This window comes from Trachypithecus francoisi, unplaced genomic scaffold, assembly GCF_009764315.1.
Source record: "Trachypithecus francoisi isolate TF-2019V2 unplaced genomic scaffold, Tfra_2.0 Lachesis_group4, whole genome shotgun sequence".
NCBI lineage: Eukaryota > Metazoa > Chordata > Mammalia > Primates > Cercopithecidae > Trachypithecus > Trachypithecus francoisi.
This window is the reverse complement of record NW_022681469.1, coordinates 110,410,520-110,435,678: the sequence shown is the minus strand read 5'-3', so window position 1 is coordinate 110,435,678 and position 25,159 is coordinate 110,410,520. Positions and strand designations below refer to the sequence as shown.

At 58.6% G+C, this 25,159-nt stretch overlaps 1 protein-coding gene across 1 annotated transcript in view; it reads left to right on the top strand.

Moving 5' to 3' along the window:
- The window catches only part of FAM20C (FAM20C golgi associated secretory pathway kinase), a 65,593-nt gene that overhangs the window by 31,385 nt on the left and 9,049 nt on the right, over positions 1 to 25,159 (top strand). The window contains exons 4-5 of the mRNA XM_033192425.1: positions 20,979 to 21,071; positions 23,030 to 23,145. Of these exons, the coding sequence (XP_033048316.1) occupies positions 20,979 to 21,071; positions 23,030 to 23,145 (209 nt within the window). The remainder of the gene's footprint in view (positions 1 to 20,978; positions 21,072 to 23,029; positions 23,146 to 25,159) is intronic.

The window sequence follows — 25,159 nt, the reverse complement described above, 5'->3', positions numbered from 1 at the left end:
GTGTGTGTGCATGCTTGTGCTTGTGGGTGCACGTTTGGGCGTGCATGTGTGGCATGTGTACATGTGTACATGCGTGCGTAAGGGTTTGCATGTGTGTGCATGCATGTACTTTTGTGGGTGCATTGTGGGCATGTGTACACACGTGTGTATGTGTGTAGGGGTGTGTGTGTGCATGCCTGTGCTTGTGTGGTGCACGTTTGGGTGGGCATGTGTCCATGTGTACACACGTGTAAGGGTGTGTGTGCATGCTTGTGCTTGTGGGTGCACGTTTGGGCGTGCATGTGTGGCATGTGTACATGTGTACATGCGTGCGTAAGGGTTTGCATGTGTGTGCATGCATGTACTTTTGTGGGTGCATTGTGGGCATGTGTACACACGTGTGTATGTGTGTAGGGGTGTGTGTGTGCATGCCTGTGCTTGTGTGGGTGCACGTTTGGGCGTGCATGTGTGGCATGTGTACATGTGTACATGCGTGCATAAGGGTTTGCATGTGTGTGCATGCATGTGCTTTTGTGGGTGCATTGTGGGCATGTGCACACACGTGTGTATGTGTGTAGGGGGGTGTGTGTGCATGCCTGTGCTTGTGTGGGTGCACGTTTGGGCGTGCATGTGTGGCATGTGTACATGTGTACACACGTGTGTAAGGGTTTGCATGTGTGTGCATACATGTTCTTTTGTGGGTGCATGTGTAGGCATGGGTACATGTGTGTGCCTGTGCGTGTGTATGTGAGGGCGTGTGCATAGTTTGCACACCCATGCACGTGTAGGCTTATGTGGATGTGGGGGAGTATGCACATGTGTATGGATGAACCCGGTGTTCCTATGAAGTGCAGTTAGGACCAGGGCAGGTCCCCAGTTTTCAGGGGGAGGGCCTGGGGCAGGCTCCCTTTTGTCTGAAGCCTGAAGTGTGGGTGTGTAAACTTGTCTCAGCCTCACAGGGATGGGGACTTGGGGATTTGTGTTGTCGGATCGTCCACGGAGCGGCAGGCTCCACGGGGGGTGGGTGCTGAGTCTTCACTTAGCTCGTCGTTGTGTCCCCGGCACAGGCCACACGGCAGGTGCTCAGTGTGTGGTTCTGAGCAAGCGAATGAGCACAGAGCCTGCGGGGTGGAGGCCGAGGAGCCTGTCTCGTCCTCTAGGGCTGTCCTCGCGGCCATGGGCCCAGCAGAGGCAGCAGCTGCAGGTGATGAGGGAGGAGAAGAGGACAGGCGGGTGCACGTGGGGCAGGTGCCGTGGGGGCGGATGTGTCCCTGCAAGTGACGTCTGCAGCCGGCTTGTCTATGTGGGGGGGGTCCCAGCTGCTGCCCGGAGCCCCGTGGGGACGGCACCTGGTACCTGCAGCGCGGTCACCCTCAGCCCCTGTGCAGGGAGGGGCCTTCTGAGGACGCGGCAGGTGATCCTGGCAGTGGCCTTGCCGGCCCCAGGTAGAGGACATTTGCGTTGCTTCCAGTTTCATGGCTTATTTTTATAGTCAGAAGAAAAATGAACTTTTTTCATTTGAAGAACAATCCTGAAGTGAGCTTTTGAGAGACTTTGGTGCCCCTCCCCGCCAGGCATCTCAGAAGCATGGAAGGATAAGGAAGCTAGCTGAATGGGGGCTGCCCCTGACGGGCACCTGGGACCCCTGAGCCTGCCCGGCCCTCCACCCCAGGATCATCCTGCATCTGCCCCGGGCTCCTGGCCCACCGGGACCGTCACGGGGTCGCACGGCGGCTGTCTGCCTGAGCCTTCTCATTGCGCAGAACATCCTGGGTTTCACCGAGCTCCGTGAGACGGGATGGGAGGAGAAGCAGGGGTGATCTTGGGGGCAGACGCAGGGGCTCACCTGAGTTGCCAGGATCTGTGGCCTGGTGTGCGATGGAGGCCTTTGGAGAAGGAGCTTAACCTCCCAAACCCGCTGGGTGCAGCCTGGGCCCACTGCAGGCCGCCCCCTTGGTGTCCACGTGGCCCCTGTCCCTTCCTCTGCCTTGTGACCGGCTGAGCTTTCTGAGTCCCCGGAGAAGGCCGGCTAGGAGGGGCCCTGAAGGATCACAGTGCGGGGAGTGGAAAGTTTGAAAACAAAACCAACGTGAACGGCGTGTCTCCTGCATGGGCTGACTCAGAGGGGCGTGCCACAGGCCTCAGCACCCTCACAAGAACTCCAGCACTGACCAGCCAAGGACCAGGGCCCAAGGCTCAGGGAGGAGGGAGTCACTGTCCCACAGCCACAGGGCCACCCGGCTGGGCCTCTCAGGTGACCCCGTGTGCCTCCTGGTCATGGCCCTGACACCCGGTGGTGACTCCACCCTCTCGCAGGTCTGTGGGGACAGGCACAGGCGGCCGCTCCACCCCACTGCCCACCACAGGCCCAAGTCCTCCAGGGCTGGAGCCTCCGGCCGCTGAGGTCACTCTGGCTTGTCCAGACTCCCCGGTGATTTACTGGTGGCCAAAGTTACATCACCTGAGGCTGGCCACAGAAGGTGGCTGTATTCTGCCCTCACTTGGCAGCTGGACATTTCTTTGCTTAATAAGTAAAAGGAAATTATTAACAATCAGGTAACCGTTGTGGAGAATCTGACGGGGAAATAAATAAATGGTAAAAACAGCAAAACCCTCAGAGAGTGCGGTTCTGGGCCCTGCACCCACTTGACAGATGGGGAAGCTGAGGCCTGTCCCTCCAGCCGTCCAAGCCCGCACTGGCTCCCTCCCCTCGGCTGTTCCGATTAGACCTTCTCAACCTCCCCAGGCCGTCCGACTCTGGCCGACTGAGGGCACGTTTCCGTGGGGGCTCCTGGAAAAGATGATCCCCTTTGTTGAAAATCAAAGAAAGTCATTTTTTCCCCCAAAACATTCCCCTGAACGGTAATATCGAGGGTCTTTTTGTATTTTCTCAGTTATGACGGTCGCTGGGGTGCCGCGAGTGTGCGGGCTGTCGTTCTAATGGTCACGAAAGGGAGGGAAGATGAAAAGGACGGGAAAGAAAATACGGCCTTCATTTTCCCTGTACTGGGGATGAAAATGGAAGCCAGGGGATTTCATTCAAAAGCAGTTTGATCAGGTCTGGTTGTTTTTAATGCCCCAAAAGGAAACTCCAGATTTAAGACCTCCTTAAACATGCAGAGAACGGGCTCAAACACAAGCCCCTAACTATGGATTTAGTTTTTTGGTTTTTTTTTTTTACGGATTTTTTTTTAAACATTGAGGGCTCCATGGAGGAAAAACAAGATTATAACAGTAACCTTGGTGCTCAATATTTAATCCTGGTTGAGTAGTTAGGAGCAACTTACCCTTTTATTACTTTGAAATGAAAGGAACATCACAGGGGCTTCTGTAAGAAACACATGTGCACCTGTGTTTTCAGGGCTCCCGGGGAGCCCGCGTTCCTTTCCACTCTAATCCTGCTCCCCTGAGTCCTATCCATGAATGCTGGAGGAGCCGACAGAAGCGTATTTAAAAATACAGGAGGGCTGAAACTTTCCAGCAGTTCTTCTTCCCTGTTGGCTTTTGAAATAAAGTCTAAACCATCACGATTATTTTTAAGTGGAAATGACTTTAGACTTTCTTCACAGTTACAAATCGCTGAATCACTTTGAAATGGATTTTCATTAAGTTGACCGCTTAAGAGGTTGAAGCGCCTCTTCTGAGATGATTTTCCAGCCAAAGAAATGATTTTTCTCCCTCTTCTGTGTCTCACGTTGAAGAGCTGGTACAGAGGTTTCCTGCAGACCCGGGAGGGGTACGTGGGGCCAGTTAGGAGGGTCCTGGGGTTCACCTGAGTGGTTCGGAAGCCCTCGCCGTGCCACGCTGACCCGTCAGAGCTGGGGGGGTCGCCAGGCACGGCCAGGTGCACAGGCCTTAACGAAACACCAGGAGGAACACCCATCCACCTGGCACGGCTGTGATGAGGTCCGTGGCCAATCAGAGAGATTCTGAGAAAATAAAAGATAGGTCAGTAGGCGGCCCCTGACCTGGGCAGGGTCTTGGCTCGGTGCTGCCTGCCCCCATGGGTTCTGAAGAAGGCGGGTTCGTTGGAAAGGCTCGGAAATCTCTATAGATCACGGGCCCTCGCCGGTGTGGCTGTCTCAGACTGTGAGGACTCGGGCCCTCAAGCCCCTCTGCTGGGTTGCGGAGACCTCCAGAGACTGGCCACCCAGGGGGCTGGTGTCACGGCTCAGTGTGGGGTCAACAAGCCAGGTCCGGGTCCCTGCCCCTCCCCGTGAGAGGCTGACACCGCCATGGAGGCCGTGGAGGGTGGAAGGGGAGACACCCGCTGCCTTCACCCCCAGCTCTCCTCTAAGGCCGGCATCTCCACCGAGCCGGTGGGAGCCAGGGAATGAGGTGTCCCAACAAGCAGCTCAGGTTTGGACGACGGGTGCTTGGAGCTGAGGTCCTTAGCATCTCAGCACAGCCGCCAGCCTCCGAGGCACCTGTGGGTCCATCCCACGTCCTCCACCAAGAATGACCTCACTGAACGGCCGCCACAACTCACGGCTCTCGCTGACGGCACGAGCGGGGTCCCGGGCAGCCTCATCAACGTGACTGTTGTCCTGACCTGGAACAACTGCAGGCTGGTGCGAGGGTCCCACGCTGGGGGGGTCCTCCTCCTAAAACTCGGCACTGGGAGCCACTTCCAAGGCTGCCCACCAGGCATCTCGTTCATGGATGGGGATCACAGCCAGGACCCAGGGTCAGGCCACACCGTGCCCCACCCAGCACCCCACCACCCCCACCTCCAAGATGCCTCCCTGTCAGCCCCACGGAGGCCACTCTAGGACCAGAAGCTGGGAAACGTCCCACCCAGGAGGGGCCCTTCACATCCGGACGAGGTCTCGGCACAACCTTCAGCACCTCCAGGTTCGTGTGAAACAGGAGGACTTGTCAGGGCTCCGACGAGTGGGGAGTGAGTTTGCCTCCACGTGTACAGGAGGCTGCCCCTTTGCTGTGAGGAATGCGTTTTCTGGGACGTTTCCTGCAATGTGTTCTGGCTGGTGTGTAAATAATTCCGCACATCGCCGCCCACTGGTCCTTTCTGGGCCCTGTGCCCTTCCCATTCCCAGTTCTCCTGACTCGTACACGGCAGCCGAAAAAGAACCCCTGTGTTGAGTGGGATGCCCTTGGCTGCAGCTGGTCCAGGTCACGGCCGAGCCCAGCCGTGCCCCTCCTGCCCGCGGCCCTGTCGCTGGAGAGCTTGCTGTCCTCATGCAAACAGTCCAGACCACAGCGGTGGTGCGTCGTGAGAATGACAGATGGGGGATGAGCAGGTGCCAGGGGTTTTAAATAAGACGGCCATGTTTTGCCAAACGTCTCCCCCACGGGGCTGGAACAAGTGACGCCGAAATGGGCAGGAAGTGTGGACCGCAAACTCTGGGACCGAAAGGTCAGGCTGGAGTCACTGCCAGGGAGAACCCCTCGCCTTCCAGAGCTCTGCCGGCTGAAAGCCTGGCATTAAACAGCTTAATATATCTCGTTCATGACAGGTGGTGGTTTTCTGCTGTGTGAGTGATGAGATGATTACCCAGGATAGAAAGGCTAATTTTTGCCTCCGTGCCTTCATTTAGTAAGTCAGGAATCTATTGTGTGTTTGCAGGAGTAAGAAAGTGTCTGTCTTATCTAGTTGTTGGCCTCCATGAGTTTGGCCCTGGAGAAGGGAATACAAGAGAAATGGGATAGAAAGATGGGGCAGGGGGGTGGGGAAGGACCGGCTTGCAGCTTCCATGACTCTCTGGAAGGTGCCCTGAGCATCTCAGGCCCTAGCCGTGGAACCTGCAAACGCCACCTTCTTTGGAAAAGGGGTCTTTGGAGATGTGATTAAATTAAAGACTTCAAGATGAGGACTTTCCCTGGGCCCAAAATGCATTCCCCTGTCCTTATAAGAGGGAGGTGGAGGGAGATTGAACGCAGAGGAGGAGGCCAAGGGAAGCGGTTGCAGGGATGTGGCCACAGCCAGGAGCTCCTGGAGCCCCCGAGCTGGGGGAGGCAGGAAGGATCCGCCCTGCGGTCTCCACAGGGAGCTCGGCCCTGCCCACACCTCAGCCTTGGATTTCTGGTCCCCAGGAGGGGGGGAGAACAGATCCCCGTGGCTTCAAGTGCCCCTGTCTGTGGTTATTTATTACAGTGGAGCCTTGTGGCCTCTGTGTCCCGGCATTCAGAACACCAGGAGCCCTTCACGAGGCTCACTGGGGCCGTGGGTGGATGGAGGGTGGCCGGTCCGTCTGGTCCGCATGCCTCACCCTGGCCGGCGACCTCAGACAGGTCCCTGGTGTCTCCCCGATTCAGTGCTCCTGTCTGTAGAATGGGTGGAAAAACACCTGCCCTGTAAAGCTTGGTATCCAATGAGTCGCGATGTAGGAAGCTCTGAGGACAGAGCCTGGCACGTGGAAAGTCCTGTATGTTTACTGCTCTTGGTAATATACTGAATAAAACCCATTGGTGAATAAAGGGAAAAGCCGCATATCCACCTGGCTTCCGTGTGGACCCGCTGCCACACCCCGGTGGGTCCTGTAGCCCCAGCTGCTCGGGAGGCTGAGGTGGGAGGTTCGCTTGAGCCCAGGAAGTTGAGGCTGCAGTGAGCGATGAAAGGAAAGACGACCAGGGAGATGATGCTGGAGGACACAGGCCAGGGTGGTCCCGGCCAGGGCAGCCAGGGCAGAGGCAGGAGCAGCAGCCCCAGCAGGACCCTCCCATCCGAGCAGCAGGACGTGGCCGACCCCAACCGTCACGAGACGGGAGACAGGGGTGGGTGCGCTGGGGGGTCTGTTCCGGGGCAGCGAGGACCCCTGGAGGGCAGAGCAGCAGCAAGTCCCGGGAGCCCGGGGTGGCCGGGGCTGGAGATGGCGCCTGACACAAGGGTGGTGGTGGATGACACGTATCGGCAGGGCCCCGTGGGAGGAGGGTCCCGGCATCAGTTGGGCCCCGTGGGAGGAGGGTCCCAGCATCAGTGAGGCCCCGTGGGAGGAGGGTCCCAGCTGAGGTCATCCAGCAGCTGCACCGTGTGGCCTGGGCTGGAAATGGTGCTCTTGGTAAGCCCAAGCGTGGTCAGGAGGCTGCCTGCCTGTTTCCAGAAGGGTGAGCAGGAGGCCTCAGGCACAGAGGAGCACCGGTGAGGTGCGCATGCATCTGGCTGAGTGGGCACCTGGCAGTGTGTGCAGGCTTCCCGGCTCTTGTGGACTCTCAGGCACTGGGGCTCTTTCTGCCTGTCTGGCAGGGTTTGGGAGGCGGTGGTTTTCCATAATGCATGAGAGGTTGGTGTTTGGCCCACCCCTCTTTGGGCCTCAGTTTCCCATCTCTGCCCAGGGGCCTGGGGTGGTCCTCGGTGCTGAACAGGACACCCAAGGACTCCACCCTCCGGCCCCAGCAGCCGCCGCCGCCCAGCGTTCTGCCTCAGGCTTTGCTGTCGATCTCTGCCACGGACCCGGCATCCGTTCCATCGGCCTCGTCGGGCTGTCCCTGCTTTATGGAACACGCTGACCCGGGGAAGGGATCTGGCTCTCCCATCAGACCGGACGCCCCTTTCCCTGCTCGGCGGCCGGCCTGGCTGGGTAGCAGCGGGAGCAAGGAAGGACAGCGGCTCTTCACTCTACGGAAGGTGACACCCTGAGCTGCCTCCTCTGCCATGCTTCTTGGAGAAACCCCGGGGCACACCCCACTCCCCATCCACCTGGAGAGGGTGGGAGTCGGGGGCCCTGCGCGAGCAGACCTTCCCTGCCCGTCTGTTCTCCCACGTGTCCAGTGGAGAGAAGGCAGCCCAGCCCCCCACCTCTCAGACCCCGTCCAGGGACATCCCGTGGCTCCACAGAGCCGTCTCTCCCTGGACAGAGCAACCCTCAAGCCTCACACGTGGCCACGGTGCTCCCGGGTCACCACCTGCACTGACTGTCTCCGTGACTGCAGAGAAGAATGTCCCGAAGGTTTTGCGAATCAACTCACTCAAACTGCTTAGCACAGCGCTCAGCGCAGAGTGAGAGTCACCTAACTGTTGGCTTCTCGTCCCTCCCAGGCCTTGGTAATAAGCTGCCAGTTTCCTCTATTTTTAACCAAAGCAAACGTTTTCTATTTTCCCACACACTGAAGAGCATTGAAATGTTTGTTAGCGGCAACAGTGGGAACCGTTCTGTGAGGAAGTGACACGTGGTCCTGACGGCGGTTGGAGGGGCAGCTCCGGGAAGGCCAGCGCCGCGGCTGAGCTGCCCCTCGGCCGTGCGCGTTGCAGGACGGGGCACCCGGGCTGATGTCCCTCTCGCTGAAGCCACAGTTGTTAAGGAGCCCTGGATTTTGGAGACACAACAAATCCTCTTGGAGCCAGGACCTCTCCAGGGATGGGTCGTGGAGCCAGCTCTGGGCCTGCAGCCCCAGCCTTCCTGGGCCCGAGGAGGCCAGTGCTCAGAGGGGCCCAGATCCAGGAGGAAACACGGACGTTCGGAACGGCAGGAGCCTGCGTGTGATTTCTGGAGGGCCCTGAAGAAAAGAGCACAGGCCTGAGTCAGAGACTCCTGGTTCCCGTCCAGGCTGTGCCGTGTTCTAGCCATGCGGTTCTGTAGACGCCTCAATGGGGGCGGCCGTGAGAGCCGTGGGGGCTCCTGTGAGGACGCGTTGCCCGGCCCAGGGATGCACGTGTGGTGTTTGTCACCCTCTCTCTGGCTCCTTCGTGAACAGCAGTGCCTTCTCGATCATTCGTGTCGTTTCCTAAGTGTTGTGAGCCTTAGCAACTATGGCCTGACCGGATTTGGAGGAAACAGGTCAGAGTTTTATAACCTTTCCAGCTGAGGCTAAATCACCGTGTCCATCTGCCCTGCCTTCGTGTGGCCGGGAATCCTGTATTCCCCTCCTTGGCTGCTGGAACAAATCACCGCAAACCCAGTGTCTTCAGACAACACAAGCGCCCTCTTCCCAGCCCGAGTGCAGGGGTCCGAAAGGACGTGCAGGCTGAGCTCCCCCGGGAGGCCCAGGGAGGAGCCGTGTCCTGGCCCTTCCAGCTCCTGGAGGCTCCTGCATTCGCAACTGGGGTCCTTCCTCCACCCTGAGAGCCGGCCACACAGCGTCTTCCTCAGTCGGGTCTTCCTCGGCCCCTCCTGCGGGGACCCCGTGGTCTCTCCTTCCCCAGAGCCTCAGTCACATCTGCACAGTGCCTCCCACCACGCGAGGCAGCAGTCACAGGTCCTGGGGTTCGGACACGGACAACTTTGGGGGACCATTACTCTGTCCGCCGCAGAAGGCCTGGGAGAGGTCAGTTCAGTCTTCATTCTCACTTTAGTGTGAATAACCACAATTAGTACACCTCCTGTGGTTTTTATCAGAGCTGAGGAAAGCCTTGTCACGGGTGCTGTGTCCCCCTGGGAGCTGCCTTCCTGCGCCTGCCTTTCCGGCTCACTTTGAGGCCCAGGGAGGCCGTCCCGGCAGGTGGAGAGGTGACCTCTGTGGGGCCTTCCTTAGTGAGGAGGAGCGCACGAGAGCCTTCCTGGGTTCGGCTGCCAGAATTTCACCCAGTTCTCCTCGTGCCCTCGTTGGAACGGTGACCTCAGAGCTGCGGCCTGGGCCTCTTTCCTCAGCTGGGCTTTTACAAGGGTGACAAGCCCAGTCGGAGGTTTTGAAGTCAGCTTTTAAAACTTGTCACTGCTGCCCAGGACTGAGGCTGGGTGTGGCCAGGTGCAGCTTGATCTGGCCTCACAGCCCGTGGTGGGGGTCCCAGGCCCTGACCCTCACTCCCTGTATTGGGGGTGGCGGGCCGAGGGCAGGGCTGGCGTGGCAAGACTGGGACTCCTCCTGACCCCTGGTCTTCTGGGGCCGCAGGCTGTGGGTGTCTCTCGTGTTTGATGCAGGGGGCTTTGCTGAGAAGGTACTTGGGGAGGAGGAGCTGCTGCATGGGGTCTGCGGCCCCCGGCACCATCGGGGCATCCCTGGGCCCAGTGTCTGCCCTCATCATGTGGCTCCTTCGTGCACAGTTCAGTAAGTGACTTAGGAAGAACAGAAAGGCGAGTGTTGAAAATCTGCCCTGTCCTTCCCGCTCTGAGGCTGTCCTGGCAGAGTCATGTGGAAGGTCTGGGACGGACGGCCTGGCCCAGGCCCTCCCTCTGTGGGCCAGCGAGCTCCCGTCCCTGCTGTTTCTCCAAGATGAGTCCCAAGAAGCCCACGACGCTGGATGTCTCATGGGGACCTCGGCACCCGCTTCCCAGGAGCCCCCAGACCAGCACCCCTCTCAGGTGCAATGCAATGTGGCAGCTAGGCAGGCAGGGTGGGGCGAGCCAGGGAATGGGCCATGCTCATGCCAGGGATGGGCCACGGACCACTTGCTTCTCGGAAGTTCCCTGTGTGTTGAAAATGAGAGAAATGTCACATCACGTTAGCCCAGGCTGTGGCATTTTCAAACTGTTTACACTGAGCCCAGCCTGTGCCATTTTCAACTGTTTATACTGAGCATGCTGGTGTCTTCTGTCCGCACGGTCCAGGGTATCCGGCGCCTTCTCAAATGCCAGATGCACACGGACTGCCGATCTGTGAGCTCAACCCTGCGGCTAGCCCGGTGAGCCCGTGACATGAGTGTGGGTTGTGGTAACCGGACCTACGTCCACGTGAGGGGCAGCGGGTGTGAGTCTCAGGACGGCCGGGCGGGGGTGTTCTGTTCCACCCTGCACACAGTCGGCCTGTCTGTTTTTACTGATTTCCTTCTTCCAATGATGGTTTTTTATTTTTTTAATCATCTCATAAAAAGCAAAACCAGACGCCCTCCCTGAGCCCTGCTGAGGAGGCCCTGGGTAGCTGGCCCTTCCCTGAGAGCAGCGCTGTCTCCTTCCGCTCGGGTGGGGCCGGTGGCATTGGAGTTGCTGGAGTGGCCGGTCAGCTCAGCTTGCTGCTGGGAGGGACACTTTGTCTGGCCTGAGTTACGTGGAGGGTCAGTGGCGGATGGAGCTGCCCACCTGTCCCACTCGCTGGCAGTTTCCTGGCACGCTGACTAAGCTGGTGAGGACCGTGACTTCTGGGCCTGGGCCCAGAGCTCCCGGCATGCTTTGGACTGACCATTCCTGTTCCAGGAAGCATTCGGGCGACTGCCCTGTCTCTCCCCCAGCCATGGCACGCTCTGCTGCTCGGCCAACCCCGCTGGATCTGATAACATCTTTCCACATTTCAAACCCCGACTCCTGGACAAGGAGACCATGCCTGTCACCTGCCCTCCTCACCTGGTACACCTTCTGTCAGGGCACCCAGGAGGAAGGAGAGGCTGCCAGGTGACCGCTTCGGCCGAGTTCGTCCCCTTCCGTGCAGTGGGTTCAGTACTTTTCCAAAACCTTGTTCCTGGGGGCTGTATCAGCAGCACCCCCTCCTGATCTCTGTGCGGAAGGGAGCCTGAGCGTCTCCTGGCCGAGGTGAGAGGCTGAGCGCCTCCTGGCCGAGGTGAGAGCCAGCCTGCTGGTCTCTGCCGAGGCTGCCCCTCTCCTCTCAACCTTGCAGGTGCGGAGAGAAAAATCCCAGTCTTCCCGGATTGCCTGGCACTGCTGGCTTCTGGCAACCCTTGAGGTGTCCTTTGCAGCCCCTGTGAGCCACCTGGCTCTGAGAAGCCTGCATGGCTAGGCCAGGGGATTGAAGCCACAGATGCCTCCTGCTGTCACCAGTAGACCTGATCTCAGGCGTTTATTGGCTGCCAAAACGTCCCCCCTTCCCCTCTCCCTCACCTGGGGACCCCCTGGGATCATCTTGCTCCCACTTCTTACTCTGCAGAAAGGGAAACTGAGGCCTAGGGCCACCCAGCAAGCACTCTTTCTGCTCCCCTCATGAGTCAGGGGATGTCTCACCAGGGCACAGCAGAGCACTTGATGGTGGTGATGATGATACGGATGGTTGATGGTCGGGGTTTCATGTGGAGGTGAGGCAGGGTGCCCAGGAGTCTGCAGACCCAGTGGCTGTCGGGCTCATCTGGATGCGTGGTCAGAGGGCAGAAGACTCCAGGAGCGTTTCAGAGCCTCTTCCAGGAGTGGAGCCTGGACAGAAAGCGTGCAATCACCACTTCCCTGAACTTCCTGGACTGTTCTAGGAAAAGGGGCATTCAGAAGCCAGGGACAGCCCGGAGGTGGCCCGTGGGGCAGATTGTCTTGTCCTGCATGTCAAAGCTGTGAGGATCCCGGAGCTGGCTGCCTCGGGGCTGGGAACAGAGCTGCTTGTTCTGTGAACAGCCAGGGTCATTGGGAACCCCCAGGTATGAAATGTAGGGATCAGGAACCGTGCTAGAACCAGATTGGCCTCAAGGCAGGGCCTGGTCCCTTCTCAGTGCAGCAGGGCTTGGAGCCACCTGGATTCCATGTGCGTGAACTGCTCAGAGGAGTAGGCAGGGGCAAGGAGAGAGGGACAAAGGCCAAATCATTGGCAGAGAGAGAAGCTCACATTTTAGCATCACATCCGTTGTCACCGTACCTCAGGTGATAACAGCTCAGGGTGCACTCACAGCAGCAGTGGTGGAGATGCTGGCGATGATAGTGCTGATGGTGATTGTGATGATGTTGACAGTGATGATGGAGATAATGTTGATGGTGTAATGAAAATGATGACGGTTATGATGGTGGTGGTGACCATGGTAGAAGTGATGGTGATAGTGATGATGGTGATGGAGGTAATGGTGACGGTGATGATGATGGTGGAGGTGATGGTGGTGGAGGTGATGATGGTGATGATGGTGGAGGTGATGGTGATGATGATGGTGGAGGTGATGGTGTTGGTGGTGGAGGTGATGGTGGTGATGATGGTGGAGATGATGGTGATGATGGTGGAGGTGATGGTGATGGTGATAGTGATGATAGCCATGGCAGGGGTAATGGTGATAGTGATGATGATGGTGATGATGATGATAAGGATGGTAATGATGGTGGAGGTGACGATGGTGGTGATGGTGATGATAATAATGATGGTGGTGATGATGATGAAGATGATGATAAGGATGATAATGATGGTGGAGGTGATGTTCATGGTAGAGGTAATAGTAATAGTGATGATGATGGAAGTGATGTTCATGGTAGAGGTAATAGTGATAGTGATGATGATGGAGGTGATGACCATGGTGGTGATGATGATGATAGAGGAGATGGTGGAGGTGATGATGACGTGGAGGTGGTTGTGATAATGATGGTGGTAGAAGTGATGGTGATGATGATACGGGTGGTGATAATAAGGATGGCAATAATGGTGGAGGTTATGATGGTGGTGACGGTGGTGATGACCATGGTAGTGGTAATGGTGATGATGATGGTGGAGGTGATGGTGATGGTGGTGGAGGTGATGGTGATGGCGGAGGTCATGGTGGTGATGATGGAGGTGATGGTGATGATGGTGATAGTGATGATGGTGATGATGGTGGAGGTGATGGTGATGATGGTGATGGTGGTAGAGGTGACACTGATAGAAATAGAAGGAATGAGATGACAAGAGCTTGAGGCTGCAGATAGATCTAGACTTCTCTGGACAATTCTTTGACTGAGCCCTCATTCATTCATTTGTTTATGAAACGCCTGTTCGGAAACAAGCACTTGGCCAGGCATGTGATCCAGAAAACAGAACACTCTTGCCCTGGGGCCCTCCCCCTTGGGTCCAGCGAACAATGCCATCCAGTGTAGCCAGGGCCAAGCACTCCTTAGGGAAGAGCCACCTTCTGCCTCAGGCTCCAGGAAAACCCCACGGAGGGTCTGAGACAGACCATGGCAGGGCTGGCAGGGGGCACGTGCGAAGGCAGTGGGTGGGGGGGCTGCAAGCTTGAGTCTGGCTTCCTGAGCACATCCTCCCTGAGCAGGGGGCGGAGGGGAAGTAGAGGAGGGGCAGGTGCTGGAGAGCCGACTCGTATTCTAGAGGGAACTGGTGGGGTTTATTCACTGACTGGAAAGCCCCAAGTGGGGCCAGGGCTTATGGGTGGGGTGAGCTTCAGGGGTGAATTGTCCTGAAGGGGTGGTTTGTTGGAAGCTGCTTCCTCCCTTATGCCTGGGGCTGCTCCCTCCCTGCTTCCTCCTGCTGGGGGCACCTGGGTCTGGCCCCTTCCCTGGGACTTTCAGCCCAGCTGTGGCCTCGGGAGCGGAGCCCAGAGTAGAATTCACTGCCCGCTGCCCTCTGCCCGGGAGCAGAATGCAGGGTCAGGTGGGAGCCTCCAGATGGGATGTGCTCTAATGACCGGATTTGTGCAGGTGACTCAAGTCGGCAAGTCATTCGTCTTCTGCATGAACTTTGTCTCTTTGCAGTGAGGAGATCAGACTCCACCTTTTCAGGGCCACTAAATGCGCTTTCCCAGCCCCTCTGCAAGGCTGTGCCAGGGACAGATCGATGGAGCCGGGTCCTAATCCCCGTCTCGCCAAGAGGCCTCCGACAGCGCTGTTCTGTGGGGGTTGTGTGTGTGTGCACTCCTGTGAGTGTGCATATCTGTGAACGCACACATGTGCACTTGTGAGTGTGTAAGCCTATGGATGCACGTGTGCATGAATGTGTGTACGCACATGTATCTGCAAGTACATATGTGTGTGCACACGTGTTAATGTGCATCCATCATGAGTGCCCGTGTGTGCATTTGTGAGTGTGCAGGTGTGTGTGTGTGTGTGTGCATGTGTGCGCATACTGCAGTGGGTGGTCAGAACTAAACCACCCAGCATCCAGGCCCAGCCCCATGCCGATGCTCACTGGACACTGCCTGGGCCTGCCCCTCCCTGGGCCTCAGTTTCCCCAGACGCCCCCTGAGCTCTGGCCGGCCTGGAGAGCTCTGTGTGGACGTCCCATTATGCTTCACCTGCTACTGAGACGTCCACATCACCACACGGTGAGCTCCTACAGTGTACCAGGCCCTGTGTGTGCCTGTCCCACAACAGCCCTGGCAGGCAGCTGCTCTTATTCTCCCTCTGGGGTTTGGAATCCGGACTGGCGAGAGTCGGTGACAGCAGCAAGAGGAACCACCAGACCTGGAGATGTGCCGTCTGTGGGCCTGGGGACGCAGATCTGACAAACACCCTTCTGCAAGGCCTCGTGTGTACGGGATAAGGGGCATCTGCAGGACCGAACGATTCCAGAGGGTCTTCCTGGAGGCGACAGCCAGGACAGCCCTGGCTGAGGAAGCAGAAGGAGGAGGGTGGAAAGGGAGGGCAGGCGGGGCCGTGGGCCAGGGAGGCAGTGCTGTTCAGTGCACTGGGGGCAGGGCCGGTGTGCTGGGGGAGGGGGTGGACTCGGCTCCCTCCATCCTGGCCAGGGTGCGGGACAGACAATGAGCAGACACCAGAGGCCTCAGAAGGCCCCATTTTCAGAGCCCCACTGCGCACCGCTAGCCAGGTGTGCCCATTAGATTTAAGATAAAATCAGATTTAAAACTTAGATCCTGGAGGCTCTGGTCACATTTCAAGTGTCCCACAGCCACGTGTGGCCAGTGGCTGCCGAGTTGGACAGCACGGAAGGTCACGTCCATCACTGAGGAAGCACCAGTGGACAGGCCGGCTGGGGGTGAGAAGGTGACCCCAGGCGCCCACACCAAGGGGCAGGCTCAGAGGGACATGGAGTGGCTGTGTGTCCAGGGGACCTGGCCTGGGTGAGAACAGCTGCCTCCGCAAGACAGTACCTAAAAGAAACCTGTGCCAGCTGGGAGACCTGGGCCCCAAGAGACCTATGCCACCCGGGAGACCTGTGCCAGCCGGGAGACCTGGGCCCCAAGAGACCTGTGCCAGCCGGGAGACCTGTGCCAGCCAGGAGACCTGTGCCACCTGGGAGACCTGTGCCAGTCGGGAGACCTGGGCCCCAAGAGACCTGTGCCAGCCAGGAGACCTGTGCCAGCCAGGAGACCTGTGCCACCTGGGAGACCTGTGCCAGTCAGGAGACCTGGGCCCCAAGAGACCTGTGCCAGCTGGGAGACCTGGGCCCCAAGAGACCTGTGCTACCCAGGAGACCTGTGCCACCTGAGAGACTTGTGCCACCCGGGAGGCCTGTGCCAGCTGGGAGACTTGTGCCAGCCGGGAGACCTGTGCCACCCGGGAGACCTGTGCCAGCCTGGAGACCTGTGCCACCTGGGAGACCTGTGCCAGCCAGGAGACCTGGACCCCAAGAGACCTGTGCCAGCCGGGAGACCTGTGCCACCCGGGAGACCTGGGCCAGCTGGGAGACCTGGGCCCCAAGAGACCTGTGCCAGCCGGGAGACCTGTGCCAGCTGGGAGACCTGGGCCCCAAGAGACTTGTGCCAGCCGGGAGACCTGGACACTGCCTCTGCAGTGGATGTTCTAGGAGCTCACAGTTTTCTGACTGCTTTATCAGGCACTGTGTGGTGCAGGGCTTTGCCCCAGGCGCCTGCAGTGAATTCTGACTGCCAACTAATAAGTCGCTGAGGATTTTCTAAAGAAAATAAAAATAATAATAATGATTATGATTTTTTGGAGACAGGGTCTCACTGTGTCATCCCGGCTGGATTGCAGTGGTCACTGCAGCCTTGACCTCCTGGGCTCAAGTGATCCTCCCATCTCAGCCTCCTGTGTAGCTGGGACCACAGGTCCACCATGCCCAGCTAATTTTTTATTTTCTGTAGAGATGGGGTCTCACTATGTTTCCCAGGCTGGCCGTGAACTCCTGGACTCATGCTGGGCCGTTCCGGGGAGTCTCTGTGCAGACGTATGGCCCGAAGTTTACAGAAAAGAAATCTCGCCTCCATCTGGATTTCTCTTTTTCCAGCTAAAAGTTACTAAAATCTAGTAGAACTCGTGTTCTGTGGAACGAGTTTTGCTCAAAGCCAATCCTTCCAAGTTGAATACGACGACGGCCTTTTAACCTCAAAAATACCCAACACTCCAGCAGCTACCACCCCTGGAACTGCGGGCTGACTGCAGCAGACCGTTTGGTCTGACTTTTAGTGGTTTAGAAAAATGAAATCCATTTGTCAGCACCTAAAAACCCGGGAGATTCCTCAAGGTCTAGACTCTTTCTCTTGAACCTCAGGATCCCGGCCAGCCTGGGCCTCGGCTCTGCAGGGCGACCCTGTGGGCAGCGCGTTCAGTTTGCCGCCGCACCTGCCCCCGCCCTGCCCCGCAGGCCGACCCTCCTTTGCTGCTGGTGTGCACAGAGACAGCAACAACCGCAGACCCGCGGGGTCATGAAGGAAATGTGTCCTTCAGGCACCAACCCACCATCTGCATTTTATGTTTAAGTAGCTCCTGGAATCCCCATCTGGCCTCGCGCCTACTCGGGGCCCTGTCAAGGCAAATGTTATGTGGGATCGTGAAAAGTGGTCTGTTCCGTTTCTAGCAGCCCAGAAAGTTCTTAGAAAGGCCGTGCGTGGTACAAATCCTTAACCCCCAGCAAGAAATGTTCAGGGAACGCGGAGCATTGTGGCCACAGCTGTCTGAGAACAGTGTGGGAGGAAGAGAGCCCCGGGCTGGTGTGTCATTGACAGCCTATGACCTGGACGTGGTCTCTACCAAGGGATGTGGACGTCCCACTCGGGTCCTGAGCCCTGCCCTGCTGTTCGTGCAGTGACAATGTGGGCCCGTGGCAGGGCCAGGATGCTCCCAGGAGTTGGGCGGACCTCCGCTGCGTATATGTAAGGAAGGACCCGGCCGGAGAAGCCAAGGGTTAGGAAGGTTACGGCAGCGTCTGGAGTCTGCGTTGCTGGAGTGCTGGAGCCCGGAAGGAACGCCGTCAGCCCTGAGTGGGAGGTGTGGGCCGCAGGGTGTGCGAGCTGGGGATTCCCGCCAGCTCTGGTCCCAGCACCTGGAAAGGTCACCAGCCTTTGACTCTGGTAAATTATTCCTGGGTCGGGGGCTGAGTTCCCTCCCTGGGCCTGGCCTGGGAGGACGCCCTGGGATGGGCTCTCCCTCCGGTGGAGGCGGGGGCCAGCCTTGGTGGAGGAAGCATGCTTCCCCTCAGACATGATCTTGACAATCGGTCAACATTACCACCATGACCACATCAGTCAAATGCTTGCAGGGACAGGCACCGCACAGGGCCCTGTGGCTCGGCCCCCCTTCCCCTGGAGTGTTGGCCTGAGACACAGGAGCCCTGTGGTGTTTACGGAACGGCACGAACCTTTCGTAAGAAGCCCCACCTGTGGCCTCGTGCCCCTTGGCCAGGGTGGTGGAACAGGGCGGTGCCCGCATTGTCCTTCTTGGCCTCCTACTGTGGAAGGCGTTGATGGCAGAGCCAAGGGGTCCTGGAGGCCGTGGGGGAGACTCGGAAACGGGGGGGTGGGAGGTGCCAGGGTGCACACAGCCAACCGGGGCTGAGCCCGGCCTGGGACCCTGAGCCCAGCCTCTCCCCCGCGGTGTGACTGTGGGTCCAGGGTGGGTGTGCCGGGGCCCCCCAGCCAGTGCAGGAGAGGCCTTTGAGCTGCTTACCTGAGAAGGAGCCACTGCGGCCCCCACTTTTCAGATGAGGAAACTGCAACAGACGGTGTTTGCGTCGCTGTAGGGGACGGGGGACGCACACGGGGTCTCGGGTCGCGGCAGTAGGTTGAAGAGCAGCCTGTGAATCTGAGTAAGACCCAAGTAAGAGTGCGCCTAGGGTTGACTGGACCCAAATCCGTAGGTGGGTGCGTGAGTGTCCTGAGGCACTTGGTGAGGAAACGCGCCCTGAGCCTGCGTCTCCTGGCCTTGTTTCCTGATTAAAAACTGGTGTCGTGCTCCCTGGGTGCTGGGCCGGCTGCCGCCCCGCTCACCCTCATAGACAGCCACAGGCCCACCCGACACCCCCAGCCTGCGTCCTGCTATGCTCTGGAGCCTCTGCCCTGCATCTCCGAGGGGCCGAGCAGGGCTGGGCGGTGGTCAGGGGCCTGGCTCCAGGCTTGGTCTCAGGTGTCCTGGCTCCCCCAGCCCCAGGCTCCCACCACGTGCAGAGCTGAGCCCCTGGCACTGGGACAGGAAAGGGGAGTTTGTGGAGCCCAGGTGGCTCTTTCGACCCGGGCTGTTCACATGGAGAGTGGACCTCCTGCCCCCGGCCCAGGCCCCCTCTCTCCCCAAGGCCAGGACAGTGCTTGTGTGTGCTAAGCATGCTCGCTCTGCTGCATGAATGAATGAATGAATGAACAAGCAAATGGATGGGACCCAGGAGCCCTGGGCTGAGCCACCGATGCTGGCCCCTAAGGAAGTCACCCACTCTCTGGCCTCCGTGTGCCCATCTGTAAGTGTGTGAGCGTGTGACCTCCAGGTCTCCCTCGTCACGGGACAGCCCCATGGATTGCAGGCCTGGGTGACAGCAGCAAGGGAGTCCACTGAGCAGCAGCCAGGTCCCGTGGGCAGCCAGCACCCCCGAGAGCAGCTAACGGGGTCCCTGTTCCCTGCAGGGCATCTGCCTGCCCCTCGCCTTAGGGACCCAGACCCAGGCCTCGTGCTGCTGGGAGGGCCCCTGACAACCCCAACGTCCACTGGGTCCTGGAGAAGCCAGGCTGGGAGCTGGGTGGACCTGGTGCTGGGCCATCCAGGCGTTCTTTACCCCACCCTGCTCCTTCACCCCACCCTGCTTTAGGGGCAGGCTCAAAGCAGCCTGTCCTGGGCCTGGGGCACCCAGGCAGCATTAAATCCCCGTGGTCGGCATCACCAGCCCCTCAATTTCCATGTAGAGAAACGGGGACAGCGAGGGGGCAGCTGCTGACCAGCGTCCACTGCGGGCGAGGTGGCCGGCAGCCGCTGGTGGCCCAGCTGGGGCTTTGCATTGGATGTCACAGGTGGGCACCCGAAGTTCCAGCAGTGTTCGCCTCTGCTTACTGGGCTGGGGGGCTTGCAGAGGGCAGAGGCTCCTCCTTGCTGCGGCATCTGGGAAGGTTTTGTGGAGTTTGCCTTTGAGCCGGGCCTTGAAAATGACTTGCATTTGAAGCTTCAGCCAACAGACCTCAAAATTACAGGGTGTGGGAACATGCTGTGCACACACAGTCTGTGTAGGGCTGGAAGCCGTGCGTCCAACAGCCTGTCTACAGGCCTTGTCAGAGCCTTTATGACGCGCGTGTGGACGGGGAAGACCTGGCGGGGCGGTCGGGAGGAACTACTGCCCGAACTCCAGCCTTCTCTGACCGATGACTTCTTGAGTGCTGAGAAGTTGGGGCCCGGCCGTCTGTAAGACACTCATTAGGAAATGCTAACAGCCATCTGGAGATGTGAAGGGAAGGTCGTCCCAGGAGGGCGGAACAGCGTGCACAAAGACAGGAGTGTGGAGGGCCAGGAGACAAGCATGGGAAGCCGCTGGCAGCCATGACCCCAGCTTGAGAGACGGGAAGCAGCTCAGTGGGAACTGAGGCCGACCGGCGGGTCCTGCAGGCCGGGGTGCCCTGCTGGGCGGGAGGAGGGAGGCCTTGGAAAATGGATCAGGTCACCTCTTCTAGGTTTCAGAAAGAGGACCCATGGGCAGCCCCCAGAAAGCCCCCAGCCTCCCTCACGTCCCTTCCAGGGAGCTGGCGGGCAGGGAGGCAGGTGTGGGGGGCAGCTGGTCCGACCTGACCCTGGCCTCCGGGCCCACACCTGGGGAGGTCCGTCTCGTTTGTTGAGGGGCCTCCTCTTGCACCAGGGCCTGCCCCCTCCCCATGTGTGGGCCCTCGCGCCCCACGCTCTGCCTGAATCTCTGGGCTCCAGGCAAGAGCGGCTTCTCGGGAGAATCCGTTTGGCTGGTGGCGTGGACCTGGGTGGGCTGTAAATACTTAATAACCAGCTCCCCGGGCGGAAGAAGCCTGATCTGCAGTTTGCCCGTTTCCGTGGTGTGAGAACTGCCCCCCGGGCTGATTTCGAGGTCACCAGCGTGGAGTTGGGAGCACCTGGGGTGTTGCTGCTAGAGGTGACTTTGGCTCTTGGCTGCAAGAGACAGAAACCCCTAATCAGGAAGGGACGAGACCCTGGTGTCTGTCGCTTCTGAAAGGAATGTATTTAACATAAGTTGATATCATTTAATTTTTAATGATGATTGTGTTTCTTGACAGCAACACCCTTGGAAAGAGAACAGTGAGCTCTGGAGGGCCGGACCCGGCACGTCCCGCCTCCTCCGGCACCTGGAGGCTTTCTCAGTGACAAACCGTTTCCGTTTCTGTCCTGTTTTCGCAGACAAACGAGGGAGCAGGAGACGCCCCCTGACTTTTTTTATTTCTCTGACTACGAGAGGCACAATGCGGAGATTGCAGCCTTCCACCTGGACAGGTGAGCCCTTCCTCCGTCCACGCTCCCGGGCACTCAGACCCACCGGTGAGCTGGGCTGTCCTGTGCTGGACACAGCAGGACGGCATCGTCACCTTGGTCACCATCAGGCAGCGCCGGTGCCTGCTCTCCCCCTACCCCGAGTGCTGCCCTGACCAGGCCCTGTGCGTTCCCGTAGCCCACACAACACGTGGTAGGGAGACCCTTTCGTATCCCCCTCTTACAGACGAGAAACGGAGGCAGTGAGAGGCCATTTGCCCAGATCCCCATACTCCTAACCGTCCCTCTCTCACGCAGGGAGAGGGTGCCTGCCCTCAGGGCACCTTAATCCGGGTGGGCCCCTCCGGCACCCCCACCGTTAGGGCAGACGGGAGGCACAGAAGCTGCTTGCGGTCTGTAATAGAGGAAAAGGAACGAGGGAAGGAGGCAGGGAGGGAAGGGGGGTTATTTAGTGCCGCGAATCTTAACACGGAGTCACAGTGCATGGATGTCTCTAGGAGACCAAAGCAGGCTTCCCGAGGAGGAGGAAGCCATGTTCGCAATGAGGGGGCCTGGGAGGCCCCGCGGTCGCCTGCCTCCGCTGCCCTAGCCCAGCAGAAAGTGAACCCGTCATGAGGGTCAGCTTGGCCCTGCTGCTGGGAAGTTGGGGGTCCGTGTTCAGTACCCTCCAGGGGCAGTTCACCGGCCTGGCCCTGGGTCCAGAGGGGGCCCGTGGATTGAGGGACCTTGCCCTGGTGCAGTGGAGGAAGGAGGCACCACCCTCGGCCTCCTAGAGCCTCCCTGCCTGCCCCTCAGGGCCCTGACACGTCCCAGCCCGGGGTGCGGCCCCAGGGCCAGCAGCACTGGCATTGGCCTGGGCCAGTTGGAATACAGAGTCCTGGGCTCCACCCAGACCTGGGACCAGAATCTGAATTTCCACAAGGTCCCTAGTGACGTGGGCGCACGTTAGAATTTAAAGGGTTTTTTTTTTTTTTTTTTTTGAGACGGAGTCTCGCTCTGTCGCCCGGGCTGGAGTGCAGTGGCCGGATCTCAGCTCACTGCAAGCTCCGCCTCCCGGGTTTACGCCATTCTCCTGCCTCAGCCTCCCGAGTAGCTGGGACTACAGGTACTGCCACCTCACCTGGCTAGTTTTTTGTATTTTTTAGTACAGACGGGGTTTCACCATGTTCTCCAGGATGGTCTTGATCTCCTGACCTCGTGATCCGCCCGCCTCGGCCTCCCAGAGTGCTGGGACTACAGGCTTGAGCCACCGCGCCCGGCCGAAAGGGCTTTTTTAAAGATCAAAGTCTTCTGTGGCGACTACAGAAATCGCCAGAAGCCCGATTTTCAGCCATTTCAGCTATATCTAGAACAGCCTGAACCCATAAAAGGGCTTTTCTATGAAAAGAGAGACAGTGGCCACCAAGCCAGGGAGGGTCACTCGTTAGGAAACAGCCCCACTTGGATCAATGTGTTCATAAAGCAGGACACAGAGCCCGGTGCCCAGGCGAGCCGTCTGACAGGTGGAGGGGGCAGGTGCTCCACACAGAGGCACGGTCACGCCCCGGGTCGGCCCTGGCAGATGGCCCACGTTCCTCCACACCTGGTCATCTCGCCTCGCAGGATAATCACCACGTCCTCCGTCAGCAAGAAGAGCTCTCGCCCTGTGTTCTCCACTTAATTAAGCGAGTGGGAGCCTGTGGTGTGGTTCAGAGAGAGTTCCATTAAAAGTGGTGCCTTTAATTTAATTTTGTTTTAAATTTAGCCCTGGAATGAGGGCAGGCTTTAGCTATGTGGGCAGTTGGCGATATGTGCCCATTAGCGAGGCGACGCCAGCCCCGGTCCCTCAGGGGCCTCTCCCGCCCCCATCACTGCAGGGCCAGGCAGAGCCACTGGGCCTAGGGCTGGGTTTATTCGGAGGCAGGACAGAGGCCCGCTCAGCTGCACAGAGCGCAGAGCCTCCCACGCCCCCTTCTTGCCAGGATCCTGGACTTCCGCCGGGTTCCTCCCGTGGCCGGCAGGATGGTCAACATGACCAAGGAGATCCGGGACGTCACACGGGACAAGAAGCTCTGGAGGACCTTCTTCATCTCTCCAGGTAGCCTGGCACGGGGGGCCCACATTCATCTCTCCAGGTAGCCTGGCACGGGGAGCGCACATTCATCTCTCCAGGTAGCCTGGCACGGGGAGCGCACATTCATCTCTCCAGGTAGCCTGGCACGGGGGGCGCACATTCATCTCTCCAGGTAGCCTGGCACGGGGGGCGCACATTCATCTCTCCAGGTAGCCTGGCACGGGGGGCCCACATTCATCTCTCCAGCTAGCCTGGCACGAGGGGCCCACATTCATCTCTCCAGGTAGCCTGGCATGGGGGGCCCACATTCATCTCTCCAGGTAGCCTGGCACGGGGGGCCTGCACTGAACCCACAGTGACGGGGCTTGAGTACCTCTAACTAAAAGAAACCACGTGCAGTGCTGTTCCCAACCCACCTCCCACGTAGGGTGCCCTGTGCCCCCTTCCACACCAGGTGCCAACCCACAGACAGCTTCAAGGTGGCACCATCACCATTTAACCGATGTCCTACCATGCACAGAGAGGCTGTTTCTTCCATTTGTTTGTTTATTTTAACTGGTGAAACGATTCACTTGCAGGAGGTCCTAGCCTCTCCAGGGAGCCTTCTCCAGGTGGCCCAGCCAGCAGACCTGCCTGGGACCTGCCCACCCAGATTTAAACACACCCAGCAGGACCCCTGTCGTATAGCAACAGGGTGGGCGGCCTCCCCGGCCTTGGTGAAGCGGCTGGACTGTGAGCGGGGCTCGCCCCGGTCCCCAGACCCTGGTGCCCTTGAGGGGATACAGGATGGCCTGAATGTTAGGTGGGAATAGATGTCTCTGTTGGTGCTGAGGTTTATAAAACCTTCAAGACTCTATGTGATAAGTACCGTGCACACATAAACACACTATTTTCTACTTAATTATCTACCTAGGTTGCTTTAACCCTGACATTTGGGCTGGGTGTGGTGGCTCATGCCTGTAATCTCAGCATTTGGGGAAGCCAAGAGGGGGAGGGTCACTTGATTTCAGGAGTTTGAGACCAGACTGGGCAACATGGCCAGACCCCTGTCTACAGGAAATCAATAAATTAGCAGCCGTGGTGGTGCTTGTCTGTGGTCACAGCTACTCAGGAGGCTGAGGCAGGAGGATTGCTTGAGCCCAGGAGTGGAGGCTGTCGTGAGTAGGGATCGTGCCAGAGCCCTCCAGCCTGGGCAACAGAGTGAGACCCTGTCTCAAAAAAAAAAAAAAAGAAAGAAAGAAACTGGCATTAGTGGCTCCCCCGAGGGCTCAGTCCTCCCCTCCGAGCGCCTCCCTTGTGCCAGGCCCCTGCCACACAGCCTGTTCCCATTTCCGCCGCGCATCTGCCGAGCTCTGGGACACTCCCCTGCCTGTCCTGAACTCGGTCCCCTGCTTTTCCATCTTGAAGGTCAAGAGTGGTCCCAGCGGTGGTGGGTGCTGCAGAATGAAGGCACCCAGTGGTCACCCCAGGATACCCCGCAGAGCAAGGACCCCACTGGAGAGGGCCCCCCGGATTGGAGGCTCTCGCCGTCGGGGGCCTCAGCCGCTCTCCTGGCCCGTCTGTTTAATTCATGCAGATAAAATCCAATTAGGGCCCCTGATTAGCTGCGTCTTCGGATTTGCTGGCGCATAAAACCTTGACCTGAAAGCTCATTTCCTGCAGATGTTTCGGATCGATGTGCGGACTCTGCACTTTCTCTTAACTGCATTCATGAATTTGTCAGAACCAGGCCTCTGAATCCATGATTTAATTAAGTTTCGTTCCGTCAGCTGGGGCTCACCGAGATCCTCATTTGTTTTCTTCCTCTCAAAGCCCATTAATAAGAGAAAAATAGGACAGAAAGCTCCACAGAGGCAGGAAGAAGGGCTCCCTTCCCTGGCCCAGTGGTGCCTGGCCCCACACACCAGGAATCGGGGCAGAGGCAGAGCCTGAGTGTGGGGGTCTTTGAGGGCTCCCCAGTCCGCTGTGCTTGAGCCAGGCACACCCCCAGTGACGGGGAACGCATTGGCTCACAGATAATTCAGTCCCTGTTTGGATG